Genomic DNA, 25,344 nt, shown 5'->3' with positions numbered 1-25,344 from the left:
ACAGGTAAATATCCTACAGGTCAGGAGACTGAGGCAATTTGCCCAAGGTCACAAGGCAGGTCATTGGCACAGCCAGAGCTCCTGAATCCCAGTTCAGTGTCCTCTTCACTGCACTGTGCTACCTGTGGGATTCACATTTAAAAGGTTGCAGGGTGCAGCATCAGCTATCCTGGTTACATTCACAATGTTGCCTAAACAGGGTTTGTCTACACAGGGAAATTGACCAGCCTCGCTCTTCTGGAGTAGCTCAATTACACCATAATAAGGATGTTGGAATAGCTAATGCTGGTGCCACCTTCCCCCAGGCAGACAAGGCCAGAGAGAATTTTCACGGGGAGAGGATCCCCCAGGGCTCCTACACGCGCAGATGGGGCCTATGAGAGGAAGCTGTAATGGCCTCCCCTCCTCGCAAGAGAGGAGACACGAGCAGCGGGAGGAAACCTCGGCAAAGCAGGGCACGTCAGAAGAAGGGAAATGGCTCTTTCCTGGGGTCTGTCCCGTTCCCGCCCCCGCCTCTTTTTTACCACGGCGGGGGCTGGGCCTCACCAGACCCCCACCCTCGGCCCTAGCCAGATGGCGCCCCCTAGGGGAGCGCAGGGATATGAGGCTAAGAGAGTTCACGTTCCCTGCACACGTGAGATTCGTTCCACGCACCCTTCGCCGCTTCCGGGCCTCCGTAGGGAGCCGGCTGCCCCGCCCCCCCGCTGACCGTGCGAACGCAGCGTAAACAAACGGCCAGGAGCCCGCCGCGCAGCAACAGGTGCACAGGTGAGCGATCCCTGGCGGGTGGGGGCGGGGCCTTCCCGCCCCTGGGAGAGACTCAGCCACGCGCTGGCGCAGCTGGGCCCCTCCCCCGCCCCCTCCTCAACTGTCCCCGCCCCCTACTGCCTCTGCCGCCGCCGCGGGGGGACGCAGGCGTTGTGTTGCCCGGTGCCCCCTCCACACACACACACACACTCGCGGCTCCTCCCCCTCCGGGAGGACCCTGCCCCGTGACCCACATACCCTGCAAGGGGATCGCGGCACCGGCCACTGAGAAGCAGCCACCGCTGGGGCCCAAGACGGCAGCTGGGCTGGGGGCTCGTCTGCACTAGTGGAGGCCGGGCCCATCGCTCGCTCCTCGCGAGTGGCTTTACCGCTGTGACACCCGGTGTTAGGCAGACAGGCGTGGTTAGGTTAGAGGTGGGGAGAGGCTTAGATGAGTGGGTAACCCTTCCCCCGCTCGGGGAGTGAGCTGCAGACCTGAGGTCTAGATGATGCTTCAAAATTAGATCGACACTTATGTGGCTCAGGGCTGTGACGAATTTCTTGCTCTGAGTGTCGCTGTTAGGTCGACCTAGGGCCCAGTGAATTCTTTCATCGATGTAGGTAGTGCCTCTTGGCCCAGCTCTACGCTGCCTATAACTACGTGGCTCGGGGTGTGGAACATTCACACCCATAAGCGACACAGTTACACCGACCTAATTCCCCCTGTGAGCAGCGCCGGGTCGATGGGAGAGCTCTTCCCGTCTACATAGCTACCGCCTCTCCTGGAGCTGGAGGGCCTATGCTGACGGGAGAAGCCCTCCCGTTGGCCTAGGTAGCATCTTCACTGAACGCTAACAGCGCTACTGGGGCAGTGTAAGTGTAGGCGAGCCCTTGGAAAGATGGATTAACCACATCAACGGAAATGCGCTTCGCATCACTCTTGGAAACGTCTGCACTGTGACACTGTAGTGGTGCCCATATGGTGGCTGTAGTGTAGACATAGTCTGAGCATTTTACTAGTGTATACAGGTCCTTACAGAGCATAGCATACTACCCTACTCTTACTATATTTGGATACTTTTTATTTAAAAATACACCCAACTTCTGGAACGGGTAGTACTTTTTATCACTATAGCTGCATATCCTAAAGACAATGACAGTACCATTCCCCTCCCCCCCCCCGAATAACTAATCTCTCATTTCCATTAGGCTTGACTCCTTGGCATGGTTAAGTAGATCAGTGCCACAAAGATCAAGTTGCATTTGATTATCTGCAAATGGTTATGGGCAGGATTAGCCACTGCCACAGAAAGGGAAAATGTAGAGCTATAATTATTTTAGTACTTACATACCTGTCTGCACTTATGAAATACCCGTCACTGCTGTATCATTCTTTCACTGAAGCTGGGATGCTAGATTTGAAGGAGCAGTGGCTGTACAGGCCAGGCTTCTCTGGGAAAGTCCAGGTCTGCATGCCTAGTAGAGAATCTGCAGTGTATGGGTCCAAGTCCTTCCATGGAACTTCTAACATTAACCACCATGACACTACTGTGGTCTCTAGGTCCCAGGAGACCATGCCACATCAGCTTCCCCCTTGAGCTGCCATACCGCCTCACTTTGAGCAAAGCCCAAGTTATTGTGTTTTGCTCAGCCAGCTTTCAGCACGTAGCCCCTGCTCCCCTCCCTCTATGTGGCTGCCAAATCTCATTTCTTTACCGATTTGCTCTTGTGTGTCATCTAGAAGAGGGGAGCAACTGATTCTGTGACTGCTTTTTATTCATAAACATCTGATGTTACATTCAAAACATCCATTGGGAAATACCCCCATAATTTTATTGAAAACAGCTTTGGGAAATACCCCATAGCTTTTAGTGACGCATCACGAAAGTGAAAGTTGAAAAATTCCAGGAACATTAATGTCGGACGATGGAGAGGTATGTCTAAATGTTTTGTTAAGGATTCTGTTTTGAATACTGCAGTTTACTAGTCATGAATGAATATTAATAGTAAGATCAGAAAATGGCTCTCAACTTTCTGTTTAATAAACATGGATGATTTTTATAGGTTAAAAAGTTTGCTTGAACCTTTGCCTTTACAAAAGTGAAACTACTTTGTTTTTTATAGAGATATTCTTAAGATAATTGTTAGAACAGGAGTAAAATACATTTAACTTAGGATTTTTCAGTCCCTTTTTTCTGTTTTAATAGTTTAATAAAAATCACAACTAAGCTTGATTTACAAAACTATACCAAAAATTGTTGATAGTATAGCCACTGTATGTATGATCAGTTTTCAGATTCAGTTTGTATTTAAAATTCTGCACATTGATGTTAGTATATGCTCCAATGTGACAAGTATATTTTGAAGACTTAGGGAAATGGAAGCTGTTACAAAAAGAACAGATCTGGAGTTTTAGTAAAACATCTAAAGGAGGTTTGCATGTAGATACAGTGTAACAATTTGAGATTTTTAATCTGGTCTCAACAAATGTCATAGTCTCTGTTACTTGGATAATTTATTATTTAAGGCAATATATGTTAAGTAAAATATCTGCTATAAAATGATTTCCAGAATTCAAAAAAGATAAAAATAGTAAATAATAATGGGGTAAATGAATTTAAAGCTGCCTAAAAAAGAATTGCTTGTGTGCAGATGAAAACATAGGGAGAAGACTGTATTAGTAATACCCCCTTTGCTTTATTCTTATGTGACTGTGTTAGGCCCTTTACTCTTAAGCCTGGAGAAGGGCTACTACAAAATAATAGAAACAAAACGGACAGGGCAGCTTACATCAATTTCTGCACAATTTACTTTTCTATTTAAAAACAAAACAGTTTCTTGTCTTTGTGGTTGCAAAGAAGCTTCCAAATGTCATCCAAGTGTAAATTGATTTAGTGTCAATCAGATTACAGGGAGACTGTCTCCTGGCAAGGGTAGCCTTTGCCTACAAGTTAGGTTTATGTTTTTAGGAAGGGAGGACCTTTTCAAAATCAAATATTAATAGAAACGTTTCTAATTTTTTCCCCATTTCCCATGAACTGTTTCTAGCACTGTCCTAATATACAAGATCGGAAAGTGAAGCTATCTACAAGCAAAAGAGAAACTGATCAATCTATTTTTACCATGCAGTTTTAGAGGAATGAATGTGTAAATGCCAACATTTAAAAAAACTTTCCATGTAAGCTGAGGAATACTTTTTCTAAATAAGCTTGGGTGTCTAGGGTCCAAAAGTCACCCACCAGAAGCCTTCATGTGCATTCAGGTTTTTCCCTTGTATCTCCTCCATTTCTACCTCCTCCCTCTTTCCACTACCTTGGTTTCCTATTTTACCAGGATGTGACTCCTCTAACTTGGTAGGTCAATATTAGCTGTTCAAGAGTTTTAGTCGTCCGTCCCCCGTCCGTCCGTGCCCCCCCCCCCCCCCCCCCCGGGCCTGCTTTCACTCTTCCTGTTCTGGCTGAGGCAGAGATAGAGTGTTAGAGTCACAAAGCAATTTATTAACACAAAGTAAAGGTTGCCTGGCAGTATCTCATGCCTTTTCATAACATCAAATACAGCAAAACATAACTCTTTATTTGCTGGTATTCAGAGGCTAAGGTACATACTAGTGCAACCTTAACTCTGCCCCTCCTGAGGTTGACAGTAGCCACTGCGGAATTATCTGCATGCGCCTCAGCTGTTTTTGTTTTTTTTTACGTGTAGCTGTGTTGAATGGTGGAGGGATTAGTGGGATAAATTTGTCAGAGCTGTGATTGTGATATGAGGTGATCTGCGGGGCCCTGCCCTTTGGGAGCAGAGTCTCTGAGTGCCTCTGCCTGCCCCTCACCTTCAGTGTGTACACTGAGGGATGCAGTTTGCCTCATTTCAGGGCTGAGTTGTGTAGAGTGTCAGTAGCTGTGCCCAGGATTGTCACCAGTGAAGTAGGATGCATGAGTGGTATGTGAGTGTTATGGTGGGTAAATGAAAGCATAGTAGTGGTAGATAAAATCCTGTTTGTTAAGGTGAAGCGGGGGGTGTAAAATGGATTAGGCATTTGAGTAGCAACATGCCCAGCAGTTATTCTCACGTATCAGCATAGAGCATGTGTAATTCATTATCTTTCAGAAAATACTTGCAGCCCTTTCTAAATTATCTGTACAAATTAGCAGGACACATTTCCCAAAAGTAGAAAAATCCCTCAACAGAGTCAGTTGCAGCATGACTAAAGGTCATTCCCAGGCTTCTGCCAAGGGTAGGGTTTGAATTTATAGTGTACGTGTGAAGCTCAGCTTCAATGATATCTGCACTATGTCCCCTGGAGCCACCAAATTACTGTGACAATGGATTGCCTACACACCCTCATGCATAGACTTGCTGCACATGTGCGTTTCAATCTCTGGCTTGTGAGTTTTATCACATACTGTTCTAGACAGCTGAACTCTTCCATATTAACTTTTTCAGTATTGCTTTGCCAAAGGGACAGTGGGTGCCATGCACCAGCTGAGATAAAATGTCAAGTGAATGAGATCGGGGGGGGGACAAGTAGAGCCATGGTTTGAACTCCGGGTATGTGGAAAAAAGAAATAAAAAGAACCTGTTGATTTTGTAAAATGCTGGCTTTTTTGGAGGGCTGTATCTCAGGAACCCCTTGCTGAAATGACCCCAAATTTGGACCACTAACACTACCCAGCACCCTCATGAGGCACAGAAATTTTTAAGACAAGCTGAGTAAGCGTGCCGATGATAGAGTTGATCTTTACACAGAAAGTGCTGCTCGACCTTCAGTATAGCAGAGTTGGCACTTCGATATAATGAGTGTTCTGATTTGGTTCAGTGGGGGCAGGAGCTTAACTGAGGTAATAGCCTCCTGCTTATCCAACCAGTGAGAGAGTGAACTCCAGCAGAGAGCAGGAATTGAAACTATTCCTTAGCTTCCCGCTGTTGCTACAAGCTGCCAACATTCCAGAATGGTAGCTAGATAGGTTAGTAAAGACAGAGCAGTCATGGCCAAAACCAGGACTGTTGGCAGTTAAGAAAATGGAGAAAAAATAGAACATGTATGGTTAAAAAAGTGATTTAAAAATTCTTTTAGTTTTTATAATCTAAGATGTCACTGGTACCCTAGAAAACATTGGGCCCTGGTCCTCCAGCTAGCTCTGTGGAGACCCAGGGGTTAACCTGCGTGGAGCCAGCGGCAGGAGCAGGGTCTTTGGTTTTTTTAATATATTATTTTTAACCTATGAATTTGCCTTATAAACAGTGAAATTACAATAAAGAGAAGTATATAAAAGCAAACTAAAGAAAATACTGTAGAATTGTTAGTAAATTTCCATCTCCAAGTTTAAATGAAATTTGCAGAGTTAGTTCATTTATTGGTTTGATATTGTACTTCACTTGTTTGGTTATTTATATTTAAAAACTGCATTACTGATGTTTTGCTGGCAGCCATTATCTTGCTGAAATCAACACTTGCCAACAAAGTTCCATCCTCCTGTGCAACTGGTGTAATAAAAAGAAAAAATGTTAATGTTTAAATAGAAAAGTTTTCCCAATTATTCGATAATTATCAGAGCACAGTAAAAATTGAATTAGAAATTGTAAATTTGCTTTTAGTGTATTTTTAAAATACTATATTAAATGCAGTCTTCCTACAGAACTTTGAATAATACAGTGCATGTTCCCTGAGGCCCAAATCCTCAAAGATATTTAGGTGATTTAAGTAAAAATAGTGGGAGGTAGATGTCAAAATATCTTTGAGGATCTGGGCCTGAGTTAAACAAGGTCTTTTGATTCATCAGAGAAACAACCATGCAAACAGATTAATTAGTTTTTTCATTTTTCCTATTGTGTTTTGTATTAAAGAATGGCGCAAAAGAAATACCTTGCAGCAAAACTTAAAAACTGCTTAAGAGAAGACAAAATTCAGCTTTGGAAACCTCCATACACAAATGAAAATAAAGAAGCTGGTCTGGAGTTGAAGGTACGTATTCTGCCTCACTGTTCTGTGGTCATTTTTTTCACTTTTATTTCATACATGGCACATTTTACTATTTTATGGTTTACTAATGTATGTTCTTTTATTTTTCTGTTAGGAGCTTGCACAGAAATATTCAGCCAAGGTGAATCTCAGTGAAAATGAAACGGAGTGCATTCTTGAAGAAATAAGATGTGAAGCAATTGAACGTGGAACAGGAAATGAAGCTTATAAGACAACAGGGGTTGCAAAACTTGAAGTGGTTTTGCCTCCTAAGATGAAAAAAGTAAGTCTGTGTACATTAAAGTTATGAAAAGAAGCATAACTAAAATCTATAGTAAAGTCCATACAACTTTAATTCTGTATCTGGTGCAAAACATTTCATTGGTGCAAAAAAGCTAAATCGGTTGGAGGAGGGGGGAATTCAGTTCAGTCATAAAACTATCTAGAAAAAAAATAAAGAAAACACATTGCAGCTTTTCCCTCTTTAGGGTCATTCAGGAACAAATTCTGAATGGAAAAAAATGAACCAAATTTAACTTGATCTTTTCTGATCTCACCATCCAAGTTAAAAGTGAATGTATGGTGCTCATTCAGTTTTACAACTTATATAAAACATCTAAAATTGTCAGTATATGGATATTGTTCTTTGTTGAATCACAGTTTTAATTATAAACAAAATCCTTATTTAGGCACAGTAAGTAACCCCAAAACAACACCATCTTTTGTCATGTAAAGGACACTTAGGACAACTGTCTTCACTAGGGCTGTCAATTAATCTCAGTTAACTCAAGTGATTAACGCAAAACAAATTAACTAGATTAAAAAAAAGTCACGATTAAACAATAATAGAATGCCAATTTAAATATAAATATTTTGGATGTTTTCTGCATTTTCAAATATATTTATTTCAGTTACAATACAGAATACAAGGTGTACAATGCTCGTTCTATATTTTTGTTTAAAATATTTACGCTGTAAAAAAGATAAACAAAAGAAATAGTATTTTTCAATTCCTCATACAAGTACCATAGTGCAATCTCTTTATCGTGAAAGTGCAACTTACAAATGTTTACGTCGACACCTGAAAGTGAGAACAGGCGTTCACATGGCATTGTTGTAGCTGGTGTTGCAAGGTATTTACGTGCTGGATATGCTGAACGTTCATATGTCCCTTCATGCTTCGACCACCATTCCAGAGGACATGCTTCCATGCTAAATTTAAATTTTGTATTCTCTTATTGTTTAATGTTGTGATGATCACAACTATTTTTTTTAACTTGTGATTAATTGAAATTTTTTTTAATTTAACTATGATATACCTATATACCTGGGTAATACTGTAAATTATAAACTTAGCTACTTTAAATGGTAGGTGTCCGGCTTTTAATGATGCAGCCTGCAGATATGCTTGCATTGGTTAAACTATGGGTCAGCTAACTACTTTCCCAAACTAGCCATCTGAAGCAACTTAGGTTGAACTGACTAAGTCCATTGCTTGAACTTGACACAGAGTGGAAAAAATAATTTGTCTAGTGTGTCTTGTACACTTGGCCATGTTACAAAACCACCAGATAGATGACTCAGCATAGTTGGGAACTTTTCTTCAAGAAATATCAGGTCAGAACTCTATTACTGTATATGACTATATAGCTGGATAGATGAGTACATCCATGGACACCATGCTCATGTGCCTGCCTGAAGTCAGCACTGTTAGTCCCTGGTTTTCACGGTTCCTGACAAAAATGACTAAATTTTCCTCAACATTTAAAAAAAAAATCATCTTATTTTATAGACACACCAGTTGCAGCTCCATAGTTAAGGCTGAGTTCCACACTTTAAAGCAGGGATTTAAGCTCTTGTTTTATGTACAAAGAACAATTGCAACCTCTGTTTAAAAGAAAATTTACTCTGTTTTCTGAATGAATTTACTTTTGCAAGTAAATCTGTTGATATTTACTAAAAAAGGAGTATTTTTAAAAAACATTTAGCACCCTCTGTCAGACCTTTTCTTGTTCCAAATGATCTCAGCTCAGATATTATCTACACAAAAATTGTTTCTTGACTAGATCTAGTACAATGGATAGCTTTTTTTATTAAAGAAGTTAGAATTAGTCTTCATGACTGAAAGTTTATCATTCAGCAGAGGCTGCACAATAATCTTCATAGAAATTAACAACAAACTCTTTCAAAGTGGCTGCAGTTTCCTATTTTTAATGTGATTGAGGCCACGGGTTGCTCTTCGTGGGGCTTGCCTGCATGGGGAAATTTACGGATCTATTTATGCAGCTATAAAATTGTACCACTGTCATTATATTGATATAATTCCTTTTATTAGTCCCTAGACACTTTTATTCTGTAACATATAGTGATATAATTTCCCAGATAGACAGACCCTTAGCAAAGATGACCACCACCTCCATTCAGCAACTTTCTGTTTCCTGACTGCATCGTGGAGTGGGTCAAGATCACTTCACTCCCATTGATAACAGTAGAAGGCAGTTTCCATCACTGCTGAGGGCAGTCTGTGCTCTTATTCGTATTGACAACAATGGCATCCGTTTTGAAAGATGCAGTACTTAGTGTTTCTGAAGGAGATTTTATGTGCCAGCCTCTGCTGAAAGATAAATTTTTATGAAAAATATTGGGGTGGGAGGGGAGGAGAAATCTTACTGGTAAAACTTTAGTTGAAAAAACTGCATTGGAATAGCTCTACTCAATGGCGAGTGCGGTATGGGTGCAGGGTATGCACCCTAAACAACCTTAACTCTGCTCTGTAGCATCACTGTGAGGAAAAACAATCTAATATGTCTCTGTCTAATCTGGGTCCACGAACGTTAATAGGCTTTAATTATAATCTGACTATTCTGTGGCATGACAAAAAAAAGCAGAGTTAAGGTTGAGTGCCTTAATTGTGCATTTCAATAACTTAACTTGTTTGGATTTGAGTTAACCATAACTCTGAATTTCCTGGCTTTATAATGATTATTTGGGGATAATTACAGCATCCCTGTAAATCATTACTATGTGTACTCTCAACCTTACTGCTATTTTAACATAGTTTTTGTCTGGAAATAAAGAGAGAAATTGTGGCTGCTCTAAAGTAGTTAATTAAGAAAATGCCCAAAGTACCTGTATACCATAACTTTTAAAAAATATTTACATTAGACCAGAAAAAACATGCTGGAGACTAAATTGATCATCACTGGCGAGGAACTGAGATCCCAGTAAGTATTATAACCTTTGTCTTTTTTCCCTTTTAAATGGTTAGTGTCCTCTTTTGGTTTTGGCTCATCGTGATTTATTACAGTATGTCCTAGTTCGGGGATCTCAAACTTTCATAGGGTGGAGCACATCTTGATAGTGTGTGTCTCATGAACACATCTTGTTTATGACAATATAACATCTCTGTAGTTACTATGGCAATTGCTTACTTGGAAAAGTCTTGATTTAACATGAAGAAACAAGGTGAAAGGTTAGCACCACATGACAAGCTAGTTCGCCATGGACCACTATAGGCCATTAGTGGTCCATGGACATAGTTTGAGAATTGCCATTCTAAATCAATAACTACTAGAGCTTCTGAGATTACAAAGTGTTTTCCCTTACAATATATGCCATGTACGGATGCCTTCCAACTACTTGGTCTATCCTGTCCACTTTCCTGGCTGCTCTGCTCTCCCCTTCTCAATACTTTGGGCTTCTGTTTTTCTGGGTTCATTGATTTCATTTTTCAGGGTTTATTTTTAGCAATTTTTGAGTTTCATGTAAATGCCCCAAAATCAGGTTTTTGGGGGGAATTTCTCTTTGTATATACTGCAATGAGTAATGTATATTATTTACATTACTCATTACATAAGATATACTGTAGTAAATACTCTTTGCAATGTTCCCTATTGCAGTTTAACACGGTACTGTTTTAAAGCACACTATGGAACCTTTAGTGCACACCAGCAGGGTCTGTGTGGACCAATTAATGAGCAACACATTAGTGCCCTTTAGAAATCACATCCCTGTAGTTTGCATTACTGTTTAATGTAGACAAGCCCTTAGATACAAGGAATGATTTCTACCGTTTTTCCATTGTTTATTGGATAAACATGTTTTTTTTTCTTTTTATTGGGGGTGTTCTATTGCTGTTTATTGATTCAAATCTAAAATCAGAAACCATATCAATAACCTCTCTTCTCCTCACTTGCTATGGTGAGTTTGTGTCCAGTTACTAGTAATGTTATTTTATCTTCAAGCAGACTTATAGTAAAAGTTTGAAGCCAGTTACAAATATATAACATTTTAATTTTTATTGCAATATGTTGCCAAAATATTTCATATCAAAATGAGACAAGAAGGTATTTATACTTTGGAATTAACTACTTTATTTCACAGGATTGCACAGATGAATGGATTTCAAGAAAAATGTATCAAAATAATTATAAATAAGAAGCAGCTTGACCTTGGTATGTATCACCAATTGAATATATGTTTTATTTATTTTGTAATTATGTCTTTCTTAGAAATCATCTTTCTTGTAATTTGTAATTCTTGTAATTTTGAAATCTTGAAATCATGGTGTAAATGGAGAGAAAGGGTGGACCAATGGTTAGGGCAGTAGCTTGGGCCATCAGGAACCTGGGTTCAGTTTCCTGCCCCCTTTTATCACAGACTTCCTGTGTGACCCTGGGCCTTAGGCTCTCTGTGCCTCAGTTCCCCCATCTGTGAAACAGGGATAAAAGCTCTTTCCTACCTCACAGGAGTGTTGTGAGGGTAAATACATTTAAAAAGATTGTCAGATGTCTGACGTGTTTTCCCCTCGGGTGCCACTTGGAACTGGGGTACTACTAAGTATGCTTGACCCACGAGCTTGGGCTCTCTTTACACTACTGATGAGGCAGGCCGGCCAAGCCCTCCCTCAGGCTTCAGACTGCACTTAAGCAGCACACATACAGGTAGGGACACACCCAGCTGCAGCTTTACACACACATGCTGAGATCAGCTCTGCCTGGGAAGGCTCAGCTAAAGAACTGCCCAGTACTCCAGTGACCCCTCTGGAGTGAAAACCCAAAATTAGAGAACTGTACAGCATAAACATGTGAAATTTGCCTCCTCCCCCAAGGTGGAGAGATATGCAATAGCGTTTTTGCCCCCCAGTTATGAATTCCACACTCTGGGTTTTACACAAAACAAAAACAAGTTTATTAACTACAAAAGATAGATTTTAAGTGATTATAAGGGATAGCAAACAGATCAAAACAGATTACCTCGCAAACAACACCAACACACAATCTAAGCTTAATATACTATAGAAACTGGTTATAAACAGCAAATTCTCACCCTAAATATTGTTCTAGGCAGATTGCAGAGATTCTTGAAGACCCTTGCTTGCAGCTTAAAACTCCAGATATTCCTTTCACAGGTCAGAAACCCTCTAGTCTGGACTCAGCCCCCCCCCCTCCCCCCCCCCACACAGCTCAGTCTCTGTTTCTCAGTTGTTTTCAGCAGCCATCTTTCTTGGACAGGGAGTTAGTGAAGAACAAACCACAATGATAAGGAGTACTTGTGGCACCTTAGAGACTAACCAATTTATTTGAGCATAAGCTTTCGTGAGCTACAGCTCACTTCATCGGATGCATACTGTGGAAAGTGTAGAAGATCTTTTTATGCACACAAAGCATGAAAAAATACCTCTTCCCACACCACTCTCCTGCTGGTAATAGCTTATCTAAAGTGATCACTCTCCTTACAATGTGTATGATAATCAAGGTGGGCCATTTCCAGCACAAATCCAGGGTTTAACAAGAACGTCTTGGGGGGGGGGGGGTAGGAAAAAACAAGGGGAAATAGGTTACCTTGCATAATGACTTAGCCACTCCCAGTCTCTATTCAAGCCTAAGTTAATTGTATCCAATTTGCAAATGAATTCCAATTCAACAGTTTCTCGCTGGAGTCTGGATTTGAAGTTTTTTTGTTGTAATATAGCAACTTTCATGTCTGTAATCGCGTGACCAGAGAGGTTGAAGTGTTCTCCGACTGGTTTATGAATGTTATAATTCTTGACATCTGATTTGTGTCCATTTATTCTTTTACGTAGAGACTGTCCAGTTTGACCAATATACATGGCAGAGGGGCATTGCTGGCACATGATGGCATATAGGAGGAGAGTGGGTTTGTGTGTGGGGGGGGGGTGGTGGTGGTGAGAAAACCTGGATTTTTGCTGGAAATGGCCCAACTTGATTATCGTACACATTGTAAGGAGAGTGATCACTTTAGATAAGCTATTACCAGCAGGAGAGTGGGGTGGGAGGAGGTATTTTTTCATGCTTGGTGTGTATAAAAAGATCTTCTACACTTTCCACAGTATGCATCCGATGAAGTGAGCTGTAGCTCACGAAAGCTCATGCTCAAATAAATTGGTTAGTCTCTAAGGTGCCACAAGTACTCCTTTTCTTTTTGCGAATACAGACTAACACAGCTGTTACACTGAAACCACAATGATGTCACTCCCCTGCCTTAAATAGTTTTTGCATATGACTGGAATCCTTTGTCTCCCAGTATGGTTCCCACTCCCAGTTAGTGGAAAAATACTAGTATTATCATGGAGTCCAGTACCAGGTGACCTGGTCACATGACCCTCCAGCCATAACTCAGAGGCTGTTTGTAGCATCCGCAGGAAGACTTTTCAGTGGGTAATTAGCATCTTCAAAGACCTATTGTTTTCCCTAATGGCCCTTCCCAATGGGCCATTCAGACTGATTACATTCTGTCCAGTGGGCGTTCCCCAGGTGTAAACACATTTGTAATAGATGCATAGACAATATTCTTAACTTCAGGTACAAAAATGATACATGCATACAAATAGGATAATCATGTTCAGTAAATCATAACCTTTTCAATGATACCTCACATGACCTATCTGGTATAAAATATCAAAGTTATGCCATAATCATATCATATATAATATCTCTATGAAGAATATGGGGGTGTAGTGTGACAAGATGCTCAGATGCTACAGTAATGGGAGCCATATGAGTATCTTAGATACATAGATAGACAAACACAGAACTGTCTCATCACTTTGGTTCCAATTTTTTTCCCTCGTTGAAATTGTTAACTGTTAACTTCATTGGGAGCAGGAATTAGCCCTGCATGTTTTGAGTAAAAGGACTAGGGTGTTTTAAAATATGGAAGCTTTGGGGGATACAGACCTGATCCTGAAAGATTCTGAATGCCTTTAATTCCCACTGAAGATTTTGGTAACTGAGGTTACTTAGTTGCACGTTGCATTAGTCAGTACTTGAGCCTTTCAGTTTAATATTTGAACAGTAGAGCATGAAATGTAAGACATTTCTGTGAATAATAAACATATCCACACTTAGGCTAGCTAGAATAAACGTATAAGGGGTATCACCCATCACATTAGAGGACATAAGCCAACCACCAAATGTTGGCTTAGGAAGAAGTACCAGATCATGCAAGTGTTAATATGGAGGAGCTGTATTTAGAGGGATGAGTTACCCCTGTATGCTTGTGAGGGGGAAGAAAACCACTTCGAAGTGCTAGTACATTGGCAAATAGTTCTACAGTAATGGAGGGTGTTTAGGAAAATGCATTGTCTTAGGGCTTGTCTACACTGGCAATTAACAGCGCTGCAACTTTCTCACTCGGGTGTGAAAAAACACCCCCCTGAGCGCAGCACTGTGTGCTACGCCTCTCATGGAGGCGACCACACAAGGCACGTTAAAGCGCTGCCACGGCAGCGCTTTAGCATTGCCAGTGTAGACTAGCCCTTAAGTGGTTGCTCCTTTTTGAAGTCTTCGTAGCAGGAATAGCTGTTTTTAAAATGTAGTTATCTGGCAGTACAACATGAAATGTACTGTCTTCATAAATGTAATTTGTTTTGCCTATTAATCATGCTCTGTTTTTCAGGAAAAACACTTGAAGAGCAAGGTATAACGCACAATGTAAAGGTCATGGTGCTTGAGCTAAGACAGAGTGAAGAGGATACCAAAAAAAAAGTTCAGGAAGAAGAAATGCAACATGAAGAAGAGACCATGAAGGAGAAAGAAAGAAAGGAAAGGATGAAAAGAACTAAGAAAGGTTTAGAAATACTGGCAACGAGAGGTATGGGATTTTTACTCTTACGTGCAGTAGAAGACAGCAGTATGAGTTTAAAAAAAACCCCACTTCTATTTAAAAAAAACAAGGCAAAGTGGAAAGATTAGTATAACTTTGGGTTGTGATCTAATCACATCTAAACAAGGTCAAGCCTTGTCAGTACTTGGATGGGAAACCTCCAAGCAAAACCCAAGTGCTGCAGGAAGTGGACTTGGTGATTCATTCATTCCTAAATTGATGCGGAACAAATCCATTGTCATGATCCTAGGAGGCACCATGCTACTTGAAGGTGCCATCTTGCAGATGAAATGTGTAAAACCAGTTTGACCTCTTCTATTTGATCTTGTGAATCTAAGGGTGTTAAAGCCAGTGAACTGGCCAGATTCCATTTTGTGCTATTACATTCTGCCCACTTGAAAATTGGTTTCTCCAGTTGTTTATAGTACTCTTCTTCACTTCTTAAAAGACCTTGTTTGTATAATGCTTGTGTTTCCATAAGAGAGACAAGGTGGGTAAGGTAATATCTTTTATTGGATTAACTTCTGTTGGTGAGAGAGACGAGCTTCCGTGCTTACAGCGAAATTTTCTTCAGTCTGGGAAATGTACTAAGTGAGTCACAGCTGAATATAAGGTGGAACAGATTGTTTAGCCTAAGTTGTTAATACATATTTCAAGGGACCATTCAAGATGAAGTGATTCCTTAGAACATTTTGAGTTTTGAGAAAGGTACTGTATGAATCTGTTGTTAAATGGGGCACTTGAGAGTTAAGATACTGACAGCTCTGAAAACGTGCTTTGTATTTATTGCAGAAATAGCTAGGCCAGAATGATAAATTGTGAGTTGTTATGCCCTTCTGTGTCAGTTACCTCTGTATGACCATAGATGGCCATGATTTCATTATGCAAGGTAGTTCACGTGTCATTCTGGTCCACAGTGAGGCCATTCTCTTCTCCATGAATTTTGATGGAGACTGCTGGCAACTGTGGACCAAGTTAAAGAACCAGTCAATTTGAAAATAGTCATTTTCAAAATGTGAGTTAAGAGTAGTTTCAGGCACTACACCTGCCCAGGATGCCCTTTTGTTAGTTTGAAGTTTTAAATCATTACTGTTTTAAAAATGCTTTTATTTCCTTAGTTTCTGCTTGAAAGACCCACAAATAGAAAACTTAACTGGACTATTCACTAAAGTCCTGTCAAGTGTAAAAGTATACAAACGAGTTTTCTCTAATCTTCTCTTACAATGGGTTGCTTACAACAGTATTAGGTTGTAACAAAAAATGTAAGTAGGTCGAAATGCCCCTCTGTATTGGGTCTGTTAGGCAACTTAGATTTCAGTTCTTCAGTAAGCTGTTTGCAGGTAGATCTCTGCACCTGCATAGACCCCCATAAGCTTAGTTCCAGAAATACTGAGCAAGTATTGGAGAACGATAACAAACTGTCATTGTACAGTTACTCCTGGGGGAATTCTGTGCCACTGCGCAATGCAGAATTTTCCAGAAATTAATGTTGTGCACGCAGAATTTCCTTTCCCCCACAGAAATGGGCTGCAGTGCTGCTAGTGGCCACTGGACTCAGCAGAGCCCAGTTTGCACATAGAAGACAGTGCTGGACGAGGTGGGAGAGGGAGCTAGAGGGTTCCTGGCAGCTGCAGTTCCCAGCATGCCCTGAGGGAAACGGAGGGTGGCATACAGCACTGGTTCTCAACCAGGGGTCCGAGGCCCCTTGCAGGGCTGCAAGCAGGTTTCAGGGGGTCCACCAAGCATGGCTGGCATCAGACTTTCTAGGGCCTAGGGCAGAAAGCCAAATCCCCGCTACATGAGACTGCAGCCGGAGCCCCCGAGCTCCACCACCGGGGGCTGAAGCTGAAGCCTGAGCAGCTTAGCTTTGTGGTGCCCTCAGTGTCATGGTGCCCTAGGCAATTGCCCTCCTTGCTACCCTCTGACAGCAGCCCTGGCTTTTATATGCAGAAGACAGTTGTTGTGGCACAGGTGGGCCGTGGCGTTTTTATAGCATGTTGGGGGGGACCTCAGAAAGAAAAAGGTTGAGAACCCCTGGCATGCAGAAAACTGTGCAAGCCTGGGACCAAGCATCAGGCTGTTTCTCCCTCTAGATCTCTGGGCTCTGCGGGGGAAGGTTTCGGGTGTCTGGGCAAGGGAGTCCCCGCAGCTGGACTGTGGGAGGGAACAGGGACAGTATCTGTGCTGGGGAGGCCCGGCAGCTGGACTCTGCGGGGGACAGGGTGTGGGTATCTGGGATGGGGGGGGGCGCTGTTGAACTCAGGGGAGGACGAGGTTTGGGTGTATTGGCTTGGGGGGGCCTGCAGATGGGCTCTGGGAAGAGGAGTTGTGGGTGTCTGGCCCCCTGCCTGGGATGGGGGTGTTGGGATGGGGCCAGAGAAATAGGAACTGGGTTGTCATAGGGGTTTCTTTAACTCTATTCCCAGGGGAGTTTTTGTGTGTCTGTATTGTTACAGACGTACTTGCTGACAGGTATTTTAAAATAAATTAGCAAAATAATTGAAACTGGCATGATTATGTAGTGTTATTTTGACAAATAAAATTTGCAGAATTTTGCAGAATTTTAAAACCCTGTGCACAGAATTAATTTTTTGGTGCAGAATGCCCCCAGGAATATACAGTGCAGCACTAGAGTATCGAGGATCCGTGGGAAGACTTCACTGGGTCCATTGGCAGGCTCAAGGATCAATCCACACAGCTCATTGCTGGATTGGGGCAAGTCAGTGAATATGAGAGAATAGGAGGGAGTTGAGAACTCGGTTGCCCGGGTTGAAGAAAGTTACAAGACAGAAACTTTGCGTATCTGGAGATTGCAGAGCTTTCCCTGAATGGCATTGGTATATTGGCAAAACATCTTTTCATGTTAAGTCAAACCACAGCAAATAAGAAACAGATCACTGCGTTGCAAGCACCAAAGGGAAACTGAGGAAAACGAATATATTTAGTTTTAGTTGATAAAACCATAGAGAATAAAGCTCGTTATTTTGTATTTCACTGTTACCAGTCTATTACGTGAACTGCATTATGCACCATTGGATATGCAGATGCTTTCCTCTCCTGAATAAGTTCTTTACAGCACACACAATTTAGAATTTCATTCAAAAATTCAGGTTTGAGCTAGGGAGGGGCCCAGATCCTGCAAACAGCTCCATAAAGGCTATTAATGGATCAGATTTCTCATTACACAATTGGTGCCATAATAGAGAACTCTCTCTGGAAGCCACATACACTATTCTACTTCATTTTATTTACAGTTTTTCTTAACAAGATGCGTATTGATATGGCTTTAAGACCACAATCTTACTTTGTTCTTACTGTTGAAGGCATTGATAATGAATTAGTGGACACTCTTTTTTTGTTGCAGATGATTATTTAGATCCAGATACCACTCCATATCTAGATATAGCTAACCAAACTGGAAGATCTATCAAGATTCCTCAGCAAGCCAAAAAAGTAAGTATAACATTTAAGGAAGATATTTAGTGACCTTTTAAATAATCTTCACATGTGGTACTTTAAGTATTATATTGAAATGGTCAAAACTGTTTCTTAAACAATCTCTGTAGATGCCAGCAAAAATGGATTGCTTAATAGAAGTGGTCTTCTGATAAAGGTGAAGCAGAACTGTGCTCCAGTACGTTTGGGAATACTTTGATGTTCTCAGGACAGGCAGTTGTCTAACGTCTGTGATTTCTTGTAGAATCTTTTGTAAAATGTGTTTGCATTTTGTCTTCTTGCCTAGAGCTATACATTAATTTATGTATTTTACGCAGCGCCTATTGTTGTAGCTTCTGGGTGTCTTAGAACAATATAAAACAATTTCTTCATTAGATCTCAGTCAGTTTAAATCACAAGCTATAGGAAATGTGTTAATAGTTAACTCGAAGTATTATTAAACAAATATGACTTCTTTTGTGCCTGGAAAGTCAGCAAGCCTAGGTTCTGGTAGACCATTAGAATGAGAGAATTCCACATCTGGGAGCCTTCAAGTGAGAATGCCTTGCTAGTGGTCCTGGACAATGAAATTCCAGTAACCAACAGCAAGAGCAACTCGCTAGATCTTGACCACTACAACAGAACAATAGAGGAAGAGACAATCTCTTAGATTACTAGATCATTCAGAGTTTTAAGAATCATAACAAACACTTAGAATCACACCCAGAAGCAAAGAAGTAGTTAGCATGGAGCACCAATGCAATGTGTTAATTGTGACCTGATTTCCTCACATGGTGCACAATGTTATTCTGCCCCAGCTGATATTCCTGTATACTTTACAAAGGGAACCCCAAATAGCATATGTACTGCATGTTCTGATGCAACAGTGCAAGAAATGGAAAATCACCGTAAGGATTTTATTCAGTGCTGAGCACAAGACATTAAAGGTACATGGAGAAATCTTGTAGAATGTTTAGATAAAATAATGTTATTTATGATGCCGTTCATTGTCATAGTGCAAGAACCAGAAAGTTTTCAGCAACATTCACTACTTCTGTCATTTAGTTTAGTAGAACTGAAAAAATGAGATTAGATTTTTGGCAAGTGATTCATGGGATTTTATCATCTATTTGGAAATAGTAGGGTTAGTTGGTTATTTTTAAACACTGGCTGGATGCTGTTCTGTACAGTTATGCTCAGTAAGAGACTTATCCTGTTTATGAGTAAATTCTTGAAAACATATTTAGGGTTGAAAATTCTTGAAAACATATTTACTTTAAAAGTAAGGCCGGTGAAATATGTCATGTATCAGTAGCAATCATTGTTTTCAATAAATTGGACAACACAAATGACAAATACATGGGTAGATGGGTGAGAAGAAGCATTAAATGATGGGAGATAATATGGCTTGATGAAGTGTTTTTCCATGGACAACAAATAATGTAAGTTATTTTCTATGACATTTCTTTTTAATTGTGAACATAATAAGGGTTTAATATATTCTTAATCCATTTTCATAGTCCCTTCTATTAGCTATGGGCTATCATGAAAAAGGCAGAGCATTCATGAAGAAAAAAGAATATGCTGTAGCACTGCCATTCTTGCTGGATGCTGATAAACACTTCCGGTAAGAACCTTTCTGAATTGTCATGTGGCTTTTTAGAGTACCAGCCAGTTGTGGGAACAGCATAAGTCATACCACACAGCGTACATTTTACATCAGTGGTTTTCAACCTTTTTTCATTTGTGGACCTCTAAAAAAAAATCAAATGGAGGTGCGGACCCCTTTGGAAATCTTAGACAGTCTGCAGAGCCCAGGTTGAAAATCACTGTTCTATAGTAACAACCACTATTTTACATGGTATTCTTCCACAAGCATGCCACTAGTGGGCAGCGTTTGATAAAATTGCTTTAGTCTAGTCTAATGCAGCCCCCTTTGGTGTCCAAAAAAGTGGTGGTCTCCCCATATGTTTCTGATATGCCAGCACATTCTGAGGGACTTCCCAAGGAGCACAATTTGGATCTTTACATGCCTCCAATGAGGATAATTGGTTTCTATGCCCTCCCAAAAGGTTGGAGTGTTGTAACTCCACTATACTTTTAAAACTGCAGTATCATATGTAGAAACAAGATAAAGTAAAGATAGTGTAGATTTAAGTCAAATGTAATATACCATAATATGATATACCTGGGACTCTCATGACATGAGAGCAGAGCATATTATTTTGATAAATTAAAAAGTAATTTTGTATGTTACATTTATATCAGTGTGATGGTCAGACTGTAGAAATTTTCGGAATGCACATGATATATATGTACACATGCACACAAGTTTTCCTTTTCATGTTTTCCTGTCCCAATTCTTCAATGCAGTAGGGAATGAAGAAGCAACTTAGTTAATATTTTATTGCTGTTTTGCAGTGATTGTGGTAATGAACTTCTGAATACAGTTGATAATTATGCAGTGTTGCAGTTGGATATAGTATGGTGCTACTTCCGTCTAGGACAGCTGGAATGCCTTGATGATGCAGAGAAAAAGCTCGCCACAGCCCACAAATGCTTCAAGAGGTGTTATGGGGAAAACCACGAAAGACTTCTCACAATAAAAGTATGCTGGCATGATTTTAATGAAGGTGGTTTTGATTTGGCAAATATTAATTCTTTGTTCCAGTATTTCAAAACTTTTTTAGGAATATAAAGTTCTCATATGTCCCCTTTAACCTTTACTTTTCACTCTTTCCCGATGTATAATTGTCAATACTGTAAAAGCATTGGACATGCATTGTGAGAATTCAACATAACTGCTTTTCCCACCTCTCTGTATTATTAATGACATTTTCTTCAAACTGCATCACATTTCTGTCTGATGGGGAACTAATGTTAACTGGCTAATTCAGTATATATATATCACCTATGTTGGAATTCCTTCTTAAGTATTACATATTTAGGGTGACCAGGTGTCCCAATATTATCAAGATCATTCCAATATTAGGGGCTTTGTCTTATATAGGCAACTATTCCCCCCCCTCCCCATCCCAATATTTCACAGTTGTTATATATGTTTTCACTGAGTTACATTTTGAACATGCACACTGACAGCTGTCTAGGGGATAGGTCATTGGACTGGGACTCAGGAGAACTAGGTTTTGGTTCTGCCATTGGCCTGCTAGGTGACTTTGGACCAGTCATTTCATCTCTTTGTACCGTGGTTTCCCTGTCTGGAAAATGGGAATTTCCCTGTCTGGAAATTATACTTCCCTCCTTTGTAATGAGCCTTGAGATCTATTGACATAAAAGAAAGGTGATGGTGGTGGTGGTGGTGGTGGTGGTAACATGTTGCCCTAGTTCTTGATCAGAATTTGAAGACTGTTCATATAAATTGGTTAGAGGCTTCTGAAATACTGCTTGAAGTAGTGTTAAACAAAGGAAAGTATTTAAAAAATGTAATTGTTACCCTAAAATTGGTCTCACATTTTGTAGCTTTCTTCTTCTATTCCAGTCTTGAATTATTTGAGGCCTGGCATCATAAAATCATAGAATATCAGGGTTGGAAGGGACCTCAGGAGGTCATCTAGTCAAACCCCCTGCTCAAAGTAGGACCAATCCCCAACTAAATCATCCCAGCCAGGGCTTTGTCAAGCCTGACCTTAAAAACTTCTAAGGAAGGAGATTCCACCACCTCCCTAGGTAATGCATTCCAGTGTTTCACCACCCTCCTAGTGAAAAAGTTTTTCCTAATATCCAACCTAAACCTCCCCCACTGCAACTTGAGACCATTACTCCTTATTCTGTCATCTGCTACCACTGAGAACAGTCTAGAGCCATCCTCTTTGGAACCCCCTTTCAGGTAGTTGAAAGCAGCTATCAAATCCCCGCTCATTCTTCTCTTCCGCAGACTAAACAATCCCAGTTCCCTCAGCCTCTCCTCATAAGTCATGTGTTCCAGTCCCCTAATCATTTTTGTTGCCCTCCGTTGGACGTTTTCCAATTTTTCCACATCCTTCTTGTAGTGTGGGGCCCAAAACTAGACACAGTACTCCAGATGAGGCCTCACCAATGTCGAATAGAGGGGAACAATCACGTCCCTCGATCTGCTGGCAATGCCCCTACTTATACATCCCAAAATGCCATTCGCCTTCTTGGCAACAAGTGCACACTGTTGACTCATATCCAGCTTCTCGTCCACTGTAACCCCTAGGTCCTTTTCTGCAGAACTGCTGCCTAGCCATTCGGTCCCTAGTCTGTAGCGGTGCATGGGATTCTTCCGTCCTAAGTGCAGGACTCTGCACTTGTCCTTGTTGAACCTCATCAGATTTCTTTTGGCCCAATCATCTAATTTGTCTAGGGCCCTCTGTATCGTATCCCTACCCTCCAGTGTATCTACCTCTCCTCCCAGTTTAGTGTCATCTGCAAACTTGCTGAGGGTGCAATCCACACCATCCTCCAGATCATTAATGAAGATATTGAACAAAACCGGCCCGAGGACCGACCTTGGGGCACTCCACTTGATACCGGCTGCCAACTACCAGTTGATCCCGACAATCTAGCCAGCTTTCTATCCACCTTATAGTCCATTCATCCAGCCCATACTTCTTTAACTTGCTGGCAAGAATACTGTGGGAGACCATGTCAAAAGCTTTGCTAAAGTCAAGGAACAACACGCCCACTGCTTTCCCCTCATCCACAGAGCCAGTTATCTTGTCATAGAAGGCAATTAGATTAGTCAGGCATGACTTGCCCTTGGTGAATCCATGCTGACTGTTCCTGATCACTTTCCTCTCCTCTAAGTGCTTCAGAATTGATTCCTTGAGGACCTGCTCCATGATTTTTCCAGGGACTGAGGTGAGTCTGACTGGCCTGTAGTTCCCAGGATCCTCCTCCTTCCCTTTTTTTTAAAGATGGGCACTACATTAGCCTTTTTCCAGTCGTCCGGGACCTCCCCCGATCGCCATGAGTTTTCAAAGATAATGGCCAATGGCTCTGCAATCACATCCGCCAACTCCTTTAGCACTCGGATACAGCGCATCTGGCCCCATGGACTTGTGCTCGTCCAGCTTTTCTAAATAGTCCCGAACCACTTCTTTCTCCACAGAGGCTGGTCAGCTCCTCCCCATGCTGTGCTGCCCAGTGCCCATGAGTTTAAGAATAAAGGAGTAGTCTTTCACTGCAGCACCACAGTTAGCCACACAGTTCTCATTAACAAAGGAAACAAGGCTGAATCTTCTCTTAAAAACACAAACCCCAATACACAGGCATTTAGCAACAGGAGAATGATTCTGCAGGCTTCAAGGGGGTTCATGCAGGCATGAGGCAGGGATGACCAGATGAACCAATAGACATTAAACATCTGTTAAAGTGAACTCTTCCAGCAGGAGGATAGACCAGGGGAATCTTTCACATCACATTATGATGTGAGAAGGTATTCATGTTTATAAATAAATATATATTTAAAAAACCAAGAGTTGTGTGTGTATGTGCGTATGTAATGGATCCAAAGGAGACTCAAATTTGAAACTTTTTAAAAAGTTTCTTCAGTTTTGATTTTAATTTTATATAAAATGTTTTTCTGAATGCCTGATTAAGAGGTTTTCTTTGCTTCTCAGTTTGTTTTCCATAGCATAGTGCAATACATAACAGGATTTAAATAGCTTTTCAGACTTTGATCCCATTATTGGATCCCTGCACCTGTGTGGAACCCCGCTGACTTCAGTGGGGCACCACCCATGTGGATCTGACTGCAAGAACGGGGATAGCGTCTGTAAATTTCACATGCACAAATCTGTAATCCTTTTAGAATGTAAGATTTTTCACCTGCTTGTTGAGTGCCATGACAATTAGCATCTAATGGACTGATGCTCTATTATACACTAACTTTTTTCTTTATTGAAAATTTCTTTAGGGAAGTTCTGGGAGTGAAAAGGTTTTATTTCTAAGGCTTTACCTCCTTCAGGGAATAGGAAACTATCATAATGGCAAAGAAAAAGAGGCTGTTGAACATCTTCAGAAGGTAAGGCATTGCACTAAGCAGCACATCACATTATAGGAACTCATTTGGAAACAGAGCTCACATGTTTTGCCTGATCTTGCATTCTCTACCCCCCTCTTCTTGCCACCTCCCTCCCCCCAATGCACAGGGAATTTGGGAAGGGACCTTTAATATATATGCCAGTGGTGGCGTTGATTTGATTATTCTGTTCTTTCTACATCTAGGCAAATGCTTTGTATCAAGAGCTCTCCATAGATCCTGAGAAAATCAATAATTTGTTACTCCTGGGATTCTCTGCTCAGGAAGCTCGTCTTGGTCTACGAGCTTGTTATGGGAACCTGGAGGAGGCTGCCAGTCTTATTACCAGCAGAAGAGAGGTACGGTGCTGGGAAAGTATTAAACAGGCCCTTGAACAGTATTAAACAGGTCTGAGTACTTATGTTCCAGAATGTACATCTTACATATGTATTGAGACATGAGACAAAGCCAAGGGCTTTCATCAACTCTACATTGGTATTCACGGTGAAACTGAACAATTTGCCATATGTTGTTGCAAGTATGAAATAGAAATTTAAAATTCTAAGGGGCAAATTCTCTCCCACCTGGCACAAGTGTGCAAGGCCTGAAAAAGTAGAACTGCCATGATATTGAAGAGGTACATGAGTATACTTTGCATCAGTTTTTACCACTTAACTGTGCTCTTTGGGAGCACAGATGGGGAATCCAAACCACATAGATTTACCAGCCAAAACTCCCATTTCAGGGTTGGCTGGTATGACACCTCAGAGGCTGCAGTTGTGGCCACAGAGTAGCTACTCACAGTGCTGCACATTCTGGCTTTGGATTGGGAATGCGGGGGAGAAGAATATTTGCTTTGTAAGGGAAGGGGGAGGATGAGAATTTGGCACAATATATTTCTAATTTTAGACCGTTATTTAACTATGATACAGGAGTAGTCAAGTGGAAAGGGACTGAGCTGAACTCCTTGGTTAATTTGCTGGCTCTGATACTGATTGTCCAACCTTGGGCAAGTCATTTTACTTACCTATGTACCCATCTGTAAAACTAATAAAATATCTACCTCACAGGGATC

General features: G+C 41.1%; 1 protein-coding gene across 1 annotated transcript in view; it reads left to right on the top strand.

The window, feature by feature from the left end:
- The first annotated feature begins 659 nt into the window (after positions 1 to 659).
- Positions 660 to 25,344, top strand: part of NUB1 (negative regulator of ubiquitin like proteins 1) — a 31,633-nt gene continuing 6,948 nt past the window's right edge. The window contains exons 1-11 of the mRNA XM_074943434.1: positions 660 to 768; positions 6,589 to 6,706; positions 6,819 to 6,986; positions 9,869 to 9,927; positions 11,087 to 11,157; positions 14,624 to 14,818; positions 18,195 to 18,283; positions 19,786 to 19,892; positions 20,687 to 20,873; positions 24,165 to 24,272; positions 24,476 to 24,628. Of these exons, the coding sequence (XP_074799535.1) occupies positions 6,590 to 6,706; positions 6,819 to 6,986; positions 9,869 to 9,927; positions 11,087 to 11,157; positions 14,624 to 14,818; positions 18,195 to 18,283; positions 19,786 to 19,892; positions 20,687 to 20,873; positions 24,165 to 24,272; positions 24,476 to 24,628 (1,254 nt within the window). The 5' untranslated portion in view covers positions 660 to 768; position 6,589. The remainder of the gene's footprint in view (positions 769 to 6,588; positions 6,707 to 6,818; positions 6,987 to 9,868; positions 9,928 to 11,086; positions 11,158 to 14,623; positions 14,819 to 18,194; positions 18,284 to 19,785; positions 19,893 to 20,686; positions 20,874 to 24,164; positions 24,273 to 24,475; positions 24,629 to 25,344) is intronic.

Source organism: Natator depressus, chromosome 2 (assembly GCF_965152275.1).
Source record: "Natator depressus isolate rNatDep1 chromosome 2, rNatDep2.hap1, whole genome shotgun sequence".
In the NCBI taxonomy this organism is placed as follows: Eukaryota; Metazoa; Chordata; order Testudines; family Cheloniidae; genus Natator; species Natator depressus.
This window is presented reverse-complemented; position numbering and strand designations above follow the sequence as displayed.